At 35.7% G+C, this 17,373-nt stretch overlaps 1 protein-coding gene across 8 annotated transcripts in view; it reads left to right on the top strand.

Moving 5' to 3' along the window:
- Window positions 1–17,373, top strand: part of RALGPS2 (Ral GEF with PH domain and SH3 binding motif 2) — a 185,788-nt gene that overhangs the window by 42,460 nt on the left and 125,955 nt on the right. For 5 of the 8 annotated variants that reach the window (XM_031013660.3, XM_031013656.3, XM_055366711.2 and 2 more), the window contains exons 2-4: window positions 4,730–4,869; window positions 10,513–10,617; window positions 11,658–11,708. In XM_031013660.3, coding sequence (XP_030869520.1) covers window positions 4,813–4,869; window positions 10,513–10,617; window positions 11,658–11,708 — 213 coding nt within the window. In that variant the 5' untranslated portion in view covers window positions 4,730–4,812. Of the gene's footprint in view, window positions 1–864; window positions 1,005–4,729; window positions 4,870–10,512; window positions 10,618–11,657; window positions 11,709–17,373 lie in introns of all 8 variants that reach the window. The other 3 variants (XM_055366705.2, XM_063710592.1, XM_063710588.1) reach the window with 1 other exon arrangement.

The following is a 17,373-nucleotide window of genomic DNA, read 5'->3' as shown; positions in this document are numbered from 1 at the left end:
ACAAGAGATCCTTAATGGCTGTCCCCTAGGGGTTAGGGAATCTCTTAAACCCAAGAGCCTCCAAGCATGGAATCTTGATGTCTGTCTTATCCCATCAGCACTGCCATGTTGTTTTTCTGTTCTGCTGTTCCACACTAATATGCTATGTTCCTTTCTCTGACCATTCCTAGGTCCACAGTAGCACACTTTTGTCAAATATTTAAACCTATTTCTGATTCACTTGGGTTGTTTCCATGCTTTAACTGCTAATATTGTATCCAGATGTTGGTTTTCTTGTTTGTCTTATTGCAAATATAGGCTATAATGAGTTAAGTGAACTTTTATGGGGTAGTCTTCTGAGTAGAGCATCTGGCCAAAATACCTCATACCCACCAAAAACAAAAACACAAAATATTTGGAGAGCACAGTTTATCTTTTTATTTGGAACTTCTTTTCTATTACCTGAATTTCTAGTTAACCTATATTCATATTTTGGGTCAGGTATCTTAGGAGATCTCAGCTCTTGTCTATTAGGATTACTTAGCAAATTATCTTAGTGAACTTTCTATACAGGAGATAAAGCATAACCTTTAAATGCATTATTTTATAGATTTTTCTCCCTTTAATATTTAATCACTTGAAAGTCTCTCTTCTCCTACAAGTTGTTTAGTTTCAAGCTATTTAGGTATGTGGAAATATAACCTTTCTGTGTAGATGTGGGACAGTTTACAAATGAATCAGCCCATGCTTTCATAGTTTAGTTCAAATGTGACAAAATTATATTTGGAAGACTTAGGTGTAGAATCTCTTTTTATTGACTGAAGGCAAAACAATTTTAACTTAAGTGAATGAAGTAACTTTGTTATTTTTAAACATTTTTTTGAGGCGGAGTCTCGCTGTCTCCCAAGGTGGAGTACAGTGGTGCAATCTCGGCTCACTGCAACCTCCGCCTCCCAGGTTCAAGCGATTCTCCTACCTCAGCCTCCCAAGAAGCTGGGATTACAGGCACGCGCCACCACACCCAGGTAATTTTTTGTGTTTTTAATGGAGATGGGGTTTCACCATGTTGGCCGGCTGGTCTCGAACTCCTGACCTCAGGTAATCTGCCTGTCTCAGCTTTCCAAAGTGCTAGGATTACAGGCGTGAGCCCCTGTACCTGGCCTATTTTTAAACTTTTCTCTACACTTTGAGAAATAACGTCTATTTTATAGATGACGATGTAATAGTGATACCCTGTCTCTAAAAAAATGTAAACAATTAGCCGGGCATGGTGGTGCACACCTCAGCTACTCAGAAAGCTGAGGTGGTGGGAGGATTGCTTGACCCCAGGAATTGGAGGCTGCAGTGAGCTAAGATTGTGCCACGTGCTCCAGCCTGCATGACAGAGCAAGACCCTGTCTCTTAAAAAAAAAGCTACTGTGATGTTGAGTCATGTTGAAAGATCTTGTCATTTATAACACAAAGAAAAGTAAATAAAATATTAAAGCATATATTTGGTATATTTAATGTGAACTTTTCTGTGTGCAAAGTATAGAAAGGTCTTTGAAGGACGTACTAAAAGAATAAACTCATATCTCTGTCTTTTAGAACTTGTAGTACTTTTATAATATCGTATAAGCCTCTCTGTTATACTTCAACATTATTAAATACTGTTGACTCCTGGCTAACACGGTGAAACCCCATCTCTACTAAAAATACAAAAAATTAGCCGGGTGTGGTGGCGGGCGCCTGTAGTCCCAGCTACTCAGGAGGCTGAGGCAGGAGAATGGTGTGAACCCGGGAGATGGAGCTTGCAGTGAGCCAAGATCCCGCCACTGCACTCCAGCCTGGGCGACAGAGCAAGACTCTGTCTCAAAAAAAAAAAAAAAAAATACTATTGACATGTACATTTGTAAATAGTTACGAAAAGTTTATATTCTTTAAGGTATGCTTTGCTATATTTTAAAATATGTAATGGATTTTAATGTGACGTTAATTTTCATGAAATACATGGGTGACAATTTATTTTAAAAGCAAAGAAGGCCAGGTGCAGTGGCTGACGCCTGTAATCCCAGCACTTTGGGAGGCCAAGGCCTGCAGATCACCTGAGATTAGGAGTTCGAGACCAGCCTGGCCAACATGGTGAAACCCTGTCTCTACAGCCTGACCAACATGGTGAAACCCTGTCTCTACTAAAAATACCCAAAATTAGCTGGGTTTGGTGGCTTGTGCCTATAATCCCAGCTACTCAGGAGGCTGAGGCTGGAGAATTGCTTGAAACTGGGAGGCGGAGGTTGCAGTGAGCTGAGATCATGCCATTGCATGCCAGCCTGGGCAACAAGCAAAACTCTGTCTCAAAAAAAAAAAAAAAAAAAAAAGGGGAGAGAAAATGTGATTCTTCATGCTTATAGTTTACAAATATTTTAATATTGTTCCTGGTCTGTATTACATTTTTTTAAGTAAAAGTAATAAATTGTATATTTTGATACGTAAAGTAAGTTAAAGATATAACTCCTTTAACTATTAAATTAAAATCTTTTTCTTAGCACTAGGGGGCACCCCTGATTTATAAATTCTTGTTATACTTAATGTTGCCTAGAAAGTGGAATGAAATGAAATTATTTGAAAAATATTTTGCAAACTGAGTGCTATGTTCAAAGAGAATCTGGATTATCAGCTGGTTTTGTTGTATAGCAGTATAAATATAAGTTGATTCTTAATACTATAAGGATAATGAAGCTTATAGAATAAGATAGTTTAGATGGGAGGAAATTGTTTTGTAGTTTATTCATTTTCACGTTGATTTTCTAAGTAGGTGCGTTAAATGGTTTTAAAACTTCATGATTTTGAATATATTTCTGTTTTAAAAATCCTAGCACGATGTTCTGCTCTTAGCAGGTACCTAGGCTGTATCTGAATAAATTAAGATAAATTCAAGATGTGACTGAAGGCTGCTATCATTAGTAATAATTTTTAAGCATTTCAAAACCAAGAGCATGTTATACTACATCTAGGAAACAGATCTTAGCCATTCTCATTCATTGTGTTTGCAATTAGGATTTTTAGTAATGCCCAGCAACAATTGCTTCCCAAAGGTGTATTTCTAAGGTTTTGTCTTTTGTTTTTTATTTAAGAGACTCTGTTGAATTTAAGCTTTATGGGGATTAAGCAGATAGTAACATCTGCATCATCGTTGCATCATATTAATAGCATATTTACCATGTGCCAACACTGTTTTAGGTGCTTTGTGTATATTATCTCATTTCGCTTCACCACAACTCTATGAAGTAGGTACTTATTATCCCTATTTTATAGATGACAAAACAGAACAGAAAAGTTAAAATTTCCTGGGTTTACACAGAGGTAATGTGGTTCCAAAATTTGTGCTTTTAAATCACTATATCCTATATTGCTTCTCCAGAGAAAGGAAACTTAGCATTGAAGTAATTATTATTAACATTTAAAACTCAGCTTTTAAAGTGAATGTACCATAGAGTACCTAATTTATAGACACTTACCATTTCTCTTATGAAAAACGTCATAGATCTTTAAAGTTGAAAAGGGATCTTAAAGTTCATTTACTGCTGTCATTTTATAAAGAGGAAGAAATTCTGTCCTAGAGGTAAAGTTACCTACTCAGTTTATATGACAGGTTATTTATGGAAAGGTATTAGAACTTCAAGTAAGTACTCTGACTTCCAGTAAAGTGGAAAATCTGTGTTGTGAAAAGAATATTTGACTAGAATTTTGATGGCTTGAAACTTGTTCTTGGCTCCTTATTTACCATCCTGTGTCCTCAGAAGCTCTGTGTTTGTTTGTTATGTGGGTATATCTTCCCTAATTAGTGTTATTGGTAGTTGTGCAAATCAACATAATGTATTAAAGATATTTAATAAACTTTAAAGTCCTATACAAATAAACATAGTGTGTATTATGGTACAGTAAAGCCACCATATCCGTGGGTTCTACATCTGGATTCAAACAAATCTGAGTTGAAAATACTTGGGGCAAAAAAAAAAAAAAAGGATGATTGCATCTGTACTGAACATGTACAGACTTTTCCTTGCTATAATTCCCTAAAAAATACAATATAACAACAATTTACATAGCATTGGCACTGTATTAAGTATTATGAGTAATCTGGAGATGATTTAAAGTATACAAGAGGAGGTGTATAGGTGATATGCAAATACTGCACCGTTATATAAGGGCCTTAAGCATCGGTGGATTTTGGTATCTGTAGTGGATCCTGGAACAAATCCCCCATGGATACTGAGAGATGATTGTATTTTTATGACATGTAGTTCATAATATTTTAAGTATTTGTGATATGTTGGTAATCTAGATCACTAGCTGTGATAAGCTTATTCAGTATTGTTGATTTACAGGTGTCATTTGGATCGCTAAAAATTTATTGTGTTGTGGTATGTGTTACTTTGCCACCTGTGTTTTTACACATTTTATTTACTTTAAGAAAGTTGTACATTTGATTTTTTTCCCTTACAATACCCACTTAGCAAAAAGTTATGCTTTTGCTTTGCTTATGAAGAACATAACAATAACATCTATTGAATACTGTTTACTTGGTGTTCTGATTGTTTGAGAAGAGCATACAAGATTGTCCTCAGTTTGGATTTAGTGACTGAGCTAAGATAATAAATAGAGTTTAGTGAAGTTGAAATTTTTGTTTCTTGGCATGGTGGTAGGCATAGAGTTGTTTTCCTGAACTTCGAGGAAGACATATGCTTAACTTTTTTTTTTTTTTTTACAGGAATAATGTATTTGTGGCCTTGGACATGAGGCAATCAGTCCTCTGTTGCTGTTAACATAAGGTCAGGGACTGATGAGGAAAGCATGGACCTAATGAACGGGCAGGCAAGCAGTGTCAATATTGCAGCTACTGCTTCTGAGGTAAGATATTTAAGAAGCTTGGGTATAAAGTTTCTTACCTGGCTTTCTAATTTTTCAAGCATTATGTTTGTTCACATACTTAAATCAGAAATGCATTTAGTGCAGAAATACACATATTTTAACTTTTACTTTAGTGATTCGTATGTTCCCTGTGCATCATAGGTATACTTAATCCTTATCTACTTAAGATACTTGAAAAATAATGACAAATAATGGTAACTCATAAAACTCTTTATTTTTAAAAGAAACATAGAATTCCTTTTTAGAGTATTTTTACATTACATCATCCTTGAGGGCAATAATGCAAGTAAGGCAAAGAAAGATTCTTTTACTTGGAATCACTAAATTTTGGACCCATCTAGATCCCTTGATTCCACATATATTAGAGGAAACCAAAGAACCATTAGGCTGGAATGTTGTAAGGGCTTACTCTGCTGATGTAGTTTAGCATTTAAGATGGAGATGTGAAGACTGAACTAGATGCTCACCCCTCTAGTTAATATATTATGATTGTATTTTTGCCCCAACTTTTTAATTTTTTTCTTTGTGAATAAATCTAGGGAACTTGCCTGCTTCCCTTAATAACTTTAGCATCTGGCTTCTATATTTCTTATTTTTCTCTTAGTATATTGGATGAGAATAATGTTTATGACCCTTTAACACCTTGACCTCAAAGTTCCTTAATAGCCTCAACTCCATTTTGCCCCAGCTAGTTACTTAGGCCTTGATATCACTGAAAATAGTCTAAGTCTATGGTTTCAATTGTTTTTGTTATGTAGATGATTTATTTTTATCTCTAGCCCTGGCTTCCCTCATGAATTTTATTAAGCATTTTTGATGGACCAGACATTTTAATGTCCACAAAATCAAGTTTCTTATTACTGTTCTGCTCCACAACCATAAAGAAAATAGTCCAAGGCTTTTCTCTAACTTACGTTAATAGCATCACATTTCCATAGCCATCTAAGTTTTAATCTTTAGATATGTGGTTTATTTGTGGTGGGATTTGAGACAGAGTTTTGCTCTTGTTGCCCAGGCTGGAGTGCAGTGGCACGATCTGGGCCCATTGCAACCTCTGCCTCCCAGGTTCAAGCAATTCTCCTGCCTCGGCCTCCCCAGTAGCTAGGATTACAGGTGCTTGCCACCACGCCTGGCTAATTTTTATATTTTTAGTAGCGATGGGGTTTCACCTTGTTGGCCAGGCTGGTCTTGAACTCCTGACATCAGGTGATCCACCTGCCTTGGCCTCCCAAAGTGCTGGGATTATAGATTTGAGCCACTGCATCCGGCCAATGTGTTGTTAATTTTTGCCCACCACAACCATTGTCTCATCATAGCAGAGAGAGTCCGCTAGCAAGACAGAAGTTCCAATCTTATAGAACGTAATCATGGAAGTGACATCTCATCTCCTTTTCCATATTCTGCTGGTTGGAAGCAAGTCACAGGTTCTGCCCACACTCAAGGGGAGAGGATCACACAGGGTTGAGAATACCAAGAGATAGAGATCTTTAGCAGCTATCTTAGAGCCTGTCCACTGTGCGTTATCTCTGGGATCCAGTACTTTTCTCCTAATTTCTATTACTGTACTACCATGTTAGTTTGGTCGTTTATTATTTCTTGTCTGGATTAGTGCCATGGCCTTTTAGTTGGGTGTTGCACTTATATTTTCTGCTGTTTCTGGTCCTTCAACTGAAATTTGAGTTTAATATTCTTAAAATACAACTCTTAAACTTTATCTTTTCTCAAAACTGTCTGTGGTTCCTCATTGCCTACTAATTAAATTTAAATGCCCACTGAGCCTTTTATTCAAGACTTTCTTCAAAATGGCCCCAAATTTTTGGATTTAACCCCTACTAATCCTCTACTTGAAACTTAACAGTCTAACGAGAGAATACTACATTTGCTGGTGTCTGTATAAACTATAACATTTTCCTTCTTCTGTCATAACTTTGCCTATACCAATGTTTCTAGCTGGAATTTTTCTTCCCATTCTGGTGTGTCCCCTCCCCATCACTGCACACAAAAATTTTGTCTTTCAAACATATTTCAAATGCTATGCTTTTAATAAAGCCTCTCCTAATCCCTTAAACAGATGGGAGCTTTCCTATTTTTAAAACTGTCACTTAGAAAAATCTCTTTCTGTAATTTTTTCCGTAAATGTATACATAGCTTTTTTATATTTACAACCATAAGATTATGTTTATATATGTTTGTTTTCTTTGTATATTTATAACCATATTTCTTGAATATGTTATATATATGTATGTATGTGTATATTTTTAACTATATATTCAGAAATACGTGTTCTAGTATCATAGGAAGCAGAATACAAATATTTGTTAAATAAAATAGATCATTTCACTTGTACAAACAATTCTGTTGACTTTACTAAAAGTGAATTAATTACATCAGGCTTCAGAGTAGTATAATTAGCAGTTATAAAGTAAGAGTGAAAAAAGTCTGCCCTTTAAATTGTCCATTTATTGTGGCAAGAAAATAAAATTAAAAATCTGTATTTTCCATCTTCTCTCAAATTATAGGTCTAGTAACATCAAAGTACAAATTTCTTATAGAAGTGATAAGCTTACAGAATGGATAAAATACTTTATCCTTTTATATTTAACCTGTGTTTGAAGTTTCCATCAGTAGAAGAATTACAGTGAACTTGTTTTCAGACATTTAGAAGACATTTAGAAGTTTTTGAGTCGTGCCTTGAATGAATTATTGCTATTCTCCTGGTGGACATTATTGCTTAGTGTCTTATCATTACCAATTTATTACTGGTATTAGGGAAGCATGTCAAAATGCACACTAGTAATTTTTAAGCCTCTAATGGCCATTAAGAGGGAAAAAAGAGAAGTGTTTATTCTTTTTGATAAGCAATAAAATTGTCATGATGGTTTACTAACTTGGATGAGTTAAAAACTTGGAGAAAATTACTGATTTATGTTTATGATTCATGTGTTCACCTGACAGAATGCATCTGGTTATTTGGACAGCTATTGGATTGGTGTATACTGTTTAGCTGATGTCTATTTGAATACTTAACATTATGAAAAAAATTTTGTATTAGTTTTGGGATGTAAAATAATATTGTTGACATACTATAAACTAGTCATAGTTACAGAGATTAAACACAAGAAATAAAACTCCATTTTGTTTATGAGACTTGAGGTTTCTGCTTGGATTCATTCACTGGAATTCAGGTTTCTGCTCAGATTTGTAAAGAGCTTAGAATTCATCACTCCTGTCCTCACAATAGGAAAAAAGCTAAACAAACTGAAAATCAATAACTCCTCTTAGCTTTATCAGAGAATTGCTATCACAGAGCACATTTAACAGTGATGCCCTGAAACCTGGAGAGATAGGCAAATAGAGAATCACAGCTTACGGGAGCAGAAGTCAGTGGAGCCATGTAAACCCTAATTGATGAACTGCTGGACTAGCTTGAAAGTTAAAAACTCCTTGGGTGTCCAGTCTTAGGTTCTTCTCACCCTCTGCTTTTGTGATTTTTATTACCTCTAGGATGCCCACCAGTTTTTCACAGTAAAGACAGAGAAAAAATCACTTCTGCTTCTAGCAGGAGGAGGAAAGAAGTAGCCATTTTGAAATACACCCAGATAGAAAGTAACCATATTGAAATATGCCCAGAGCATTCTGTTCTCCACCTGCCCTCAAGGGAAACTACTTCACCAGAGCCTAACCTACTTGGGAGAGGAAAGATCCTCAACTTGAAGCCCCTCTAGACTTCCTGTCTCACCTAAGCAGAGCCAGGGGGACAGAGAAGCATTTGTGAAGGTCACAGCCTGGGGACACACTCAGTGAAAGACTGAAACCTAATCTTAGGACTATAGGGCACTCCCCCCCAGCACCCCCTCAAATACACACACACACCCTGCCTTCCCCCACCACATCAGCAGGGCTCCTGTATAATACTAAGATTTCAGCTGAAAGAACTGCAAGGCTCAGACTGTAAGAAGAGATTTCTAGGGAAACCCAAAGACAACAGAGGATAAAAAAATGATACTAGAGGAAACTGAAGACTCAGACACCTATAACAACACCAAATTATAAGCACAGCATAATGCCTAGCATGATAAAAATAAACCCTTACAGTAAAGGCCTATTCAACGTGAGTTCCTATTACCCAATATACCATTTCTAGCTTTCAACAAAAAATTACAAGCCATGCTAAAAGGCAAGGAAAAAACACAATTTGAAGAGATACATCAAGCAACAGAACCACACTCATGCGGCAGAGATTTCACAATTATCAGACTGGGAATTAAAATTAACTGTCATTAATATGCCAAAGTCTCTAATGAAAAAAAGCGTACAGCATGCGAGAACAAATGGATAATATAGGCAGGGATATTAAAACTATTAAGAATTGAAAAGAAATGCTAGGATTCAAAAGCACTGTGACAAAAACGAAGAATGCCTTTGGTGAGCTAACCAGTACCAGTAGACTGGTGACCAATAGACAGCCAAGGAAAGAATCAGTGAACTGGAAGACATGTCAGTAAAACTTCCCAAACTGAAATGCAAACAGAAAATAGAATGAAAAAAAAAAAATCCAGAATAGCCCAGGACTGTAGGACAGTGACAAAAGGTGTAGCATATGCATAATGGGAACACGAGAAAGACAAGAGAAAGAAGCAGAAGAAATATTTGAAGTAATAATAGTTGAGAATTTTTTAAAGTTAAGGACAGATCCCTTTCTTTGTAATGATCGTGGCTCGATACTTGGTATTTAGCTGCTACTAAAAGGGAGGAAAAGCAAAAATAAGGCGTAATGACAAGTGCTTAAAACTAATATATAATAGCTGGTGGGTTGATCTATGTGTACTGTGCTAATTGAAACTTTGATTAATTTTTTTGCTGTTATCTGTAGCCTCATATCCTACCACCATTTAATAGAGCCTGATCTAAATATTCTCATATTGATGTTCCTCTGAATTTAGCCAGCTGATATAGAATATTATCATGTCATGGCACAGACGAAGTGGAAAATTTTTAACAGTAATAAGATTTTCAGGGCCAAAATCCACCTTTCGTTCTATGTATAGCCACAGCATATTCAAACTTGAAACAGTAATTTTTAAGCAGGGAAAACTTAAATTTGTAATATAATAGGAAGAATAGTATTAATCGTACTATCACAAACAGATCACATAACGAAGAATGGATTATATGTAACTCTTTAATTAACAGCATTCTGAATATTTTCTGATAATTATGTTATAAAGCTAATTTGTCTTTTTCTTAATAAAAATTAGTTTAAAAAATTTTAAGTAAGTGTATAGCCTTCTCCCCTGACTTCCCTTTACCTTATTTGAGAATCATTGAACTAGTTAAGATCATTTATTTCTGTAGAAAATGATAGGTTGTCAGGATGAGGAAACTGACACACAAGAAAATGACTCGTTCAAGAACCTAAAAATTTAAAGTCACAGTTTTAGATTTCAAGTTGTCTGACCCTTTATCTGGTACTCTAACAACTAAGCAGCATGTTCTGCTCAGCTTTTCTGCAGCATTTGTTAACCTACTGTTTTGTTTTCTCAGTTTTTAAGGCCAATCTAGTTTCTATCACTTGATTGTGAGACAGTATTTAAAAGGCTGCATTTTCTTTCACTTTAACAGAAAAGTAGCAGCTCTGAATCCTTAAGTGACAAAGGCTCTGAATTGAAGAAAAGCTTTGATGCTGTGGTATTCGATGTTCTTAAGGTTACACCAGAAGAATATGCGGTAAGCCTCCTACCTCTGTCTTCTCCAGTTTTGCACATAATTTACATATTGGTGCTATTGAGTTAGAATTTGTAGGTCCAGCAAAAGAGACAGCTTTTAGAAACCTGGATATGGGAATTATTGGGGAAAATAGTACAGCTGTGGAGCAAACAGAGGGATGAAGTGGGAAGAGTAAGAAAAGCTGTACATTTTTTTTTAGGGCAACTTTATAAGTTACACTTCAATTTGGTAAGTAGCAATATGTATTTACCATTATGGTAATTGCTTTCATCCCTCTATACCATTTCTCTAAGCCAACTGTATTTTGTTGACATATCTAAGAAACATTTTCACTGGTTTTTTTTAATTAAAAAATTGAAAAATGAAATATGAAGGTGTTATTAGATGAAAGGTATCTAGAAAAACATTTATTTCTTAATATAAATTTATTTGTTTTCTCATTCTCCTTTAATTTGTTAACAGAATATATTGATTTCCTAATGTTAAACCATTGCTGCATTCCAGAGATAAACTGTGCTTGGTCATAGCATATTATTCCTTGATAGTGTTGACTTTTGTCTTATATCTATAGCCATAAGTGGGATAGGTCCATAGCATATAAAGCTCTTAGATATAATGTTGGCTTTAGTGTAGTTTCATTATTTTTTTATAAGTTAGGAAGAAAACCTTTTTAGTAATATCTGATTTTATACCACTGTTTGAGGAGCTGTAATGTAATCATCATAACAAGAACACTGCTACATGAACTAATAAATCTGGTTTTTATTTTTTGATTATAATTTAATGTGACTGTCCAAATTTTTAAAATTATTTTTATTTTTTAACTTTACACAATTTATCTTCCAAGAAAATATAAATAGACATGAGATCATTAGAAATAATTCTGTTTAATGGTACAGGGGCTAAATTTTGTTTTCCATAAGCCCTTATAAAATTGAGTATTTGGTAATATTTTAGTATAGAATATAATTTTAATTTAGGTTACATGTTATGGTATAGAATTCCAAAGAAGAAATTGTCAATTTTACTTTATATTTCAGGGTCAGATAACATTAATGGATGTTCCAGTATTTAAAGCTATTCAACCAGATGTAAGTAGTTTTGAGAATGTTCCTTTTAAATATAGAAAACGATCAATCTCAAATTAAGTGTTTTAGAAATGTCAAATTATACTTCATATTAATTTTAAAATGTTTGAAGCTTGTGTTGTAACTTATCTACATACTGTTTGGGCCTCAGAAACCCACGTGGCATTCATAGCAATACATTATTGAGTCATAGATAGGACTATACTTGACACTTGAACAAAGCGGAGGTTAGGAGCATTGACACTTGCTCAGTGAAAACTCTTTCTGTAACTTTTGATTCCCTGCAAACTTAACTTCAAATAGCCTGATGTTGACCAAAAGCCTTACTGGTAACATAAACAATCAACTAACACATATTTTGTATGTTATATGTATTTTGTACTCGGTTCTTACAATAAACTAGAGAAAAAATGTTACTAAGAAAATCATAAGGAAGAGAAACAATATTTACTATTCATTAAGTGGAAGCGGATCATCATAAAGGTCTTTATCCTCATTAGCCTCACATCGAGTAGACTGAGGAAGAAGGGAGATTTGTGCTGCTATCTCAGGGGTGGTAGAGGTGGAAGAAAATCCATGTATAAGTAGACCCATGTGTTGTTTACAGGTCAGCTGTATTTGAATCATTTTGATTGATTTGGCTTCATTACTTACTGGAGGAAATAGACTTAGGGAAGTTGAATGATTTACCTATTGCTTTGAAGCTTTTTAATGGGAAGATGGAAATTTGAAACTGGGTTTCACCACTAACTCTAGTAATCTTTTCCCTTATATCTTTATTTTATGACTTAATAATATGACTGCGTTGACATTTTGGAGAGGAGAGAAAGGATCAAGAAACACATCATTTGTTTCTAATGAAAACAAAGGGACTGGCGTTATGCATCTATCCACTATAAGCATGGGGGGGGGGTGTATAGTGTTCCTATCATTTTAACATCCTGAGTATGATAGTATCTCTGTTTTGCTGATGAGGAAACAGTGATAATTGTCTTTGGTACACAACTAAGTGGTGGAACTGGGTTTCAGACTCTAAAATCTGATTTTTTTTAACCTCTCATCTAGTATATCAATGTGATTTTGTATTCCAAAACAAAGTCATTGATAATCCTGAAATTCAATACTATAAATAGATACATTTTTAGTTTTTTCGGGAACAAAATATAGTGTATTCATTGTGCTATATACAAGTCTGTAGTGGCCTTGAACACTGTAATGACTATGAGTTTCCATTTATGTCCTACATGATTTGGGTAGTATTAGTCCTGTGATTTTCAAGTAAGTTACTTCCTGTCTTAGTATCTCAAATTCGATACCTATAAATGAAGGGGTGGGCCGAAATGATCTCTCAGTTCCCATCATTTCCGCAATTCTGTGTTTTCCTAACTTTTCCCCCGTACCACAGAGGGCTCTCTAAGTAGAACCATTGGATTAGCAATAGAAGAAGAACAATGTATTCTATAAATAAAGCACAAGAAGAAAATGGCTTTTGTATTTAAATGGCAAAAAGAAAAAACCAGAAATACTTATTTCTTCTCCTCCCTGAAAAAAAAAAATCAAAAAAATGAAATTCTTTATGCAAATTACGTTTTTGACCTAAAATTCACCTGTCTTCTTCTTAGGTGTATTTTTTCCTTTTGAATGAACTGCAACAGTTGTATTGCTGCTTTATATGAGATCAGTGCTGTCTAGCAGAAATATAGTATAAGCCATTTATATAACTTTGTTTTCTGGTAGCCACATTATAAGGTAAAAAGAAAGATGAAATTGATTTTAATGATTTTATGTAACCTGCTACATACAAAATATTATCATTTCAACTTGTAATCAGTGTAAAAAATTATTGAGATATCTTACATTCTTTTTTCTCCGCTAAGCCTTCAAATCCAACATATACAACAATTGCAGTACATCTTTATTTGGAGTAGCTATATTTCAAGTGCTTAGTAGCCATTGGTGGCTAGGAGCTTGGATATTGAAGATCCAGATAATACTACTTGAAGACATAGACTTCACATCTATGGGAATTTTTTATTCCCTTGGGGCATCTGATAGTACTTTATGAAACTTAGAAATAAACCTTAAAATTCCCTTGACCTTTACTCCATTTATCTAATCCCTTTGATTTTTTTAACTTCCTAAGTACCTTATTTATCCAGTCTATCTCTACTCCCAACACCCCAATGTAAAATACCGTCTTCTTTCAAGTGAATTATTGCAGTGACCTCTTACTTCATCTACCTGCATTTACTTTGACCCCTCTAAATGCTTTTTTACCCAGTAGCCATGGTAATCTTTTCAACATCTGTTGGATCTGTTCATGTGATCGCTCTGCTTAAAACACTTCATTGGCTTCCTGTTGCTCTGAGGATAAAGAACCATCTTAATATGGTCTACAGATCTCTTCACAGTTTTACCTTTTTCTACCTTCTGCAAACCCATCTTACATCTTTCCTGTCTTTCTGGTCTAAGATATACTAGCCTTCCTTTAGCCCCTCTCACCACTGAGCTTGTGCACATCCTAATTAACTTCTCCTCATCTTTCAGTTCTCAGCTCTAGTTTGACTTCTCAGGTAAGCTTTTTTTGTCTTTCTTCAGGGTCACCTAGCACTCTACTTTTTCACTGGACTCGTCAATTGCAATTTTACAGTTGTGTTGTGATTCAACAAATATTTACTGGATGCCTATTGTATGCCTATATATGCAATTTAAAACATCTAGTTTAGTTGCTGAAGGTATAGCAGTAAGCCAACACTAAAATTCCTGCCCTCATGGATCTGATATTTGGGTGAGGTTAGCTATACAGTGTCATGAAAAACATAAAACAGAGAGAAGAGAATAGGAAGTGTGAGGGTAGTGGGAGTTGCAACTTTAGATAGGATGATCAGGAAGACCTTACCGAGAAGATGACATCTGCATTAAGGCCTAAAGGAGGTGAGTGAGAGAGCAAGCCATATGAGTGTTTGGGGAAATAGTATTCCAGGCAAAGGGAAAGTCGGGGCAAAGGCCAGTGAGCTACAGTGAGTGAGCAAGGGAGGGAATGTACTAGAAGATGAGAGGTAGGGTGAGGGCTAGATGGTGTGAGGCCCTGAACACCATTGTGAAAAAGATGGGAAGCCATTAGAGGGTTATGAGCAGAGAAGTGACATTTTCCGCATTAGGTTTTAAGTCGCTCTTTTTTTTCTCTTCTCTTCTTTTCTTTTCTTTCTTTTCTGTTCTTTTCTTCTTTCTTTCTTTCTTTCTTTCTTTTTCTTTCTTTCTTTCTTTCTTTCTTTCCTTTCCTTCTTTCTTTTTCTTTTTTATTTTTTTTTGACAATCTTGCTCTGTCACCCAGGCTGGAATGCAATGCAGTGGTGTGATCTCAACTTACTGCAACCTCCGCCTCCCAGGTTCAAGTGATTATCCTACCTCAGCCTCCCTAGTAGCTAGGCCTCCAGATGCATGCCACCACACCTCGCTAATTTTTGTATTTTTAGTACAGGGTTTCACCATGTTGGCCAGGCTTGTCTCAAACTCCTGGCCTCAAGTGATCCACCCGCCTTGGCCTCCCCAAATGCTGGGTTTACAGGCGTGAGCCACTGTGCCCGGCCTTAAGCAGCTCTTTGGTACTGCTGACTAGGATACGTGGCAAAGTGAGCATAGGGGAAGAAGAGGTGGTACCAAGGACTGAATCAAGGAGACCACGTGAGAGATGAAGGTGGCTTAGATCAGGGTGGGAATGGAAGAGATAAATGAGAAGTTGCCAGACATTGTATGTGAAACGAGAGTAGAGGATGACACCAAGGTTTTTGGCCTGAAGCCAGATGCATGTAGTTGATATTCTCTGGGATGAAAAATTATTATTGTTGTCCTATACAACTCCTGGGGCTGCTATTCATATAAAATATAATGCACAATGCACCCTTGTGGAGAAAGGCTAGAGGAACAGATTTTGCAGGAGTTTGGCTTTGGACGTACTTATTTTGACATGCCTGTTAGACAGCCAAGGAGAATGTTGAGTTAGGGAATGTATACTGGCATATATTTCCAGTCCAGTCTAGAAATAATAAGTTTAGGAGATGTCAGTGTAGAGGTGGTATTTAAAAGTGTAGGTGAGATTATCAAGAGAGTGAATACAGGTACTTGATTTGCTTGCCTCTCCACCAGATTTTAAGCTACATGAGGGCAGAGACTGACAATTTTTGCTTACCATTTTATCTGACTGGCACATAGTGGAAGCTCAATATTTAGAATGAGAGGATGAACATAGTATTTAGTAAATGTCTGCCCAATGAGAGAGTGTTTTTAAAAATTGACAACAGTAACTATTGGAAGAAATGATGTAGCACCAAAATACTTTTAGCTTTTTTTTTGGAGACAGGGTCTGGCTCTGTTCCCCAGGTTGTAGTGCAGCAGCACAATGACGGCTCACTGCAGCCAGGACCTCCCAGGCCCAAATGATCCTCCCACCTCAGCCTCCCAAGTAGCTGGGACCATACACGTGTGCCACCATGCCTGGCTAATTTTTTATTTTATTTTTTTAGAGACAGGGTCTCGTTATGCTGTCCAGGCTGGTCTCAAACTCCAAGGCTCGAGTGATCCTTCTGCCTTGGCCTGCCAAAGTGCTGGGTTACACGTGTGAGCCACTGCGCCCAGCCAATATATTCTTAATGTATTAGTCTCACGTGAACACTAAGAGTGTATTAAATCTGGCCAGTATAAAAAGGCCTTTGTTATCTGGCAGAAAAATGTTTTTAAAATTTAGTATGATATATTAAAGACATATAACAAAGCATAGTAAATAATAAGATAAATTCCTGTGTATCTAACCAGTACTGAGAAAGGCTTTCTGCATTCTCCCACCAAGGTAATCACCATCCAGTATTAGTCTGTATCATTCCTATTTAGTTATATTTTTTCTTTATGTATAGGTATCCCTTAACGCGTGCTATTGCAGTTTCAAATATTTTATGTAGATGGTGTTCTGTTGTTTCGGTCTTTTTAGCATGCTTTTGATGTTCTTGTCTTCTTAGCATGCTTTTGATGTTCAACATTGTTGACTAGCATCTATGTTGATATATACACTTTAATACATTAATCACTGGATTATAGAGCATCTTTAAATTTTTAATCAACTATTGCTAATTTTTTTCCAAAATGATTGTACAGATATTGTTTATTATGTCAAAACTCTTGCTACTGATAAGTTAAAAATAGATTGTTTAACCTATGATGGCAGCCAGTTTAGTGTATTAATCTTTATTAACATAAAATGTTGTCTCTTTATATAGTATACATTAGAATATTACCTTCACTGGAGGATAAAGGAATTCTTATTGTTAAATCAAAATTAAACCTCAGATATTATGAAAAGATATTGGTTATAACTGAGTCTATAACTAGTAAATTAATTTTATGTTTGTGTCCATTAATCAATATTCAGGTCTCCACTTCATATATAATTGTATATTAAAGGTATACATATACTTTATAAAACTGTTTAAAAGATCTTCAGTGTATTTTGTTTTTGTTTGTTTTTTGAGACAGAGTCTCACTGTATTGCCCAGGCTGGATTGCAATGGCATGATCACGGCCCACTGCATCCTTGATCTCCTGGGCTTAAGTGGTTTTCCCACCTCAGCCTGCCAAGTATCTAAGACTAAAGGCATACACCACCACACCTGCCTAA

The sequence above is a fragment of the Gorilla gorilla genome, chromosome 1 (genome assembly GCF_029281585.2).
Source record: "Gorilla gorilla gorilla isolate KB3781 chromosome 1, NHGRI_mGorGor1-v2.1_pri, whole genome shotgun sequence".
Taxonomy (NCBI): domain Eukaryota; kingdom Metazoa; phylum Chordata; class Mammalia; order Primates; family Hominidae; genus Gorilla; species Gorilla gorilla.
Note: the sequence above shows the minus strand (reverse complement) of the source record. Positions and strands in the feature narration are given on the sequence as shown.